Source organism: Aplysia californica, unplaced genomic scaffold (genome assembly GCF_000002075.1).
Source record: "Aplysia californica isolate F4 #8 unplaced genomic scaffold, AplCal3.0 scaffold00690, whole genome shotgun sequence".
NCBI classification, from domain to species: domain Eukaryota; kingdom Metazoa; phylum Mollusca; class Gastropoda; order Aplysiida; family Aplysiidae; genus Aplysia; species Aplysia californica.
The window spans coordinates 60,873-63,246 of record NW_004797960.1 but is presented as its reverse complement, the minus strand read 5'-3'; the positions used below and the strand labels follow the sequence as shown (position 1 = coordinate 63,246).

The 2,374-nt window shown below is 43.0% G+C and overlaps 1 protein-coding gene across 1 annotated transcript in view; it reads right to left on the bottom strand.

Moving 5' to 3' along the window:
• The window catches only part of LOC106013152, a 2,521-nt gene extending 554 nt beyond the window's left edge, over positions 1–1,967 (bottom strand). The window contains exon 1 of the mRNA XM_013088129.1: positions 870–1,967. Within this exon, the coding sequence (XP_012943583.1) occupies positions 870–1,967 (1,098 nt within the window). The remainder of the gene's footprint in view (positions 1–869) is intronic.
• Between the last annotated feature and the right edge of the window lie 407 nt (positions 1,968–2,374).

Genomic DNA, 2,374 nt, shown 5'->3' with positions numbered 1-2,374 from the left:
GGAGAAAGAGAGAGAAAGAGAAAGAGAGAGAGAGAGAGAGAAAGAGAGAGAGAGAGAGAGAGAGAGAGAGAGAGAGAGAGAGAGAGAGAGAGAGAGAGAGAGAGAGAGAATCTTTTACCGAACTGACTATTTAAGCAATAAAATTTTGTATGTGACTGATCTTTTTTATTTTTATTTTAGACGCTTAGTTTTTAGATTCTGGAGCTTGTGAGTGTGTGTGTGTGTATGTGTGTGTGTGTGTGTATGTGTGTGAGTGTGTGTGTGTGTGTGTGTGTGTGTGAAAGAGAGAGAGAGAGAGAGAGAGAGAGAGAGAGAGAGAGAGAGAGAGAGAAAGAGAGAGAGAGAGTATCTGTTACCGAACTGACTATTTAAGGAATAAAATTTTACAAAAGTATATTATACTACACATGTCTGATCAGGGATTACGCGTAATTACTGTGGCCATTTTTCAGGGATTTCACGTAATTCCTGATTATTTCAGTGATTACGTGAAATCTCCGAGTGAAACAGGGATTACGCGTTTTCACTGAAATATTCAGTGATTACGCGTATTCACTAGGTACGGGTTCTTACTGTAACTATATATTATACTTGTCTAACTCCTGTCCTTGCCTCAAAAGCAGTGGTACTGTTTCCAACAACGCTCTTGAAGTTTTGATAGAAGCCCTTGATGACCTCTACTATCTTGCAAGGGATTCTATAAGATCGTAGAATGTACCAAAGGCTTTCTCTATGCACACTGTCGAATGCTTTTTTTTTAATCAACGAAGTTGATCTAAAGTTGTCTCTGCCATCCCGTGAACTGTTCTATCATGTTGCAGAGGGCAAATATTCTGATCTGTGCATCTTCTTTCTTTGAGGAATCCTGCCTGTTCTTTTCTTAAGCAGCTGTCCACGGCATCCGACATGTGGTTAATAATAATCTTAGCCAGGGTCTTGCTGGGAACTGACAGCAACGTGATACCTCTCCAGTTGTTGCAGTCTCTAAGAGCTCCTTTCTTTGGTACTTTAAAAATGACTCCAGTGCACCTGTCCCCGGGAATCTGCTCTCCCTCCCATATGGTTTTGAATAGTGGCTGAAGAATGGTGGCAGTCAGTTCAGGGTCTACTTTAAACAATTCAGCATTCCGGTTGTCCATTCCTGGAGATTTTCTTGATTTCAGGCTCTTAACAGCTTTTATAATCTCGTGTTTCTGTGGTGGGTCAGAGCTGATATCCAGATCCAAGGTAGCTTCCTGTATGTCTGGGGTGTCCTCAGATTGTGGTTTGTTTAGGACTTCCCTGAAGTGTTCTGTCCAGCGTGCTTCTTGTTCCTTCTCGATTGTCAACAGCTTGTCAGCCTTGTCTTTGATTGGTCCACTCATTCCACCGTGGAACTTGCCACATATTATTCTTGTGATCTTGTATACGTTGCCTTGTTCACCTTTAGCAGCTGCCTCCTCTGCCTCAGTTGCCAACTTTTCCATGGCTTCTCTTTTGTCCTTCCTGACCAGTCTTTTAACTTTCTGGCAAGCTTCCTTGTAATCCTCTGCGTACTTCTCTTGTAGCCGTATCGACTTAGCTGCAAGCTGTCTTTTCTTGATTTCTCTCCGGTCTTCAATAGTATTCCAAGTTCCTTGCTGTATCCATTCTTTGCTTGCATTCTTTTTCTTGACACCAAGACATGTCTTACTGCTCTCTGTGTAGGCCTCAACAATATGATGCTTCCATTGGGTATTGACTTCATCTGTATTAGGGGTGGTTTCTTCCTGGTCTTGGAGAGTTTGAAATCGATTCTTTAGTTCTAGTCGGAAGGCAGATCTCACATTGCCATCACTGAGCTTGTGAACATTAAGTCGTGTCTTTGTCGCCTCCCTGCTGAATGTTTTCTTCAGCTTGAGTTTTATTCTTGCCGTCACTAAATGATGATCGCTGCCGACATCTGCTCCTCTTCTGACTTTCACATCCTGTAGGGAACGTCTCCACATTCCTCCTATCATAAGGTGGTCAATCTGATTCTTGTCCCGGCCATTTGGAGAATTCCAGGCCAGTTTGTGGATTGTACGGTGTGGGAAGAGGGTTCCGCCAATCACAAAGTTGTTCAATGCGCAGAAGTCAACTAGTCTTTCCCCGTTCTCATTTCTTGTACACGTAGGCTACCATGTTGTCCCATCGTTCTCTCATAGCTGGTGTTGTCCTCTCCTACTTTAGCATTCAGATCGCTCATTACAACGATAAGGTCGTGACGAGGTATATCTGTCAATTCCTTCTGTAGCTGTTCATAAAAATAGTCCTTGCTTTCATCTTCACTGTCGTTAGTAGGTGCGTAACATTGGATGATGCTTGTGTTGCCGTGTGCTTTCCCCTCAGTCTCTGTGTCATCATTCTGCTGTTG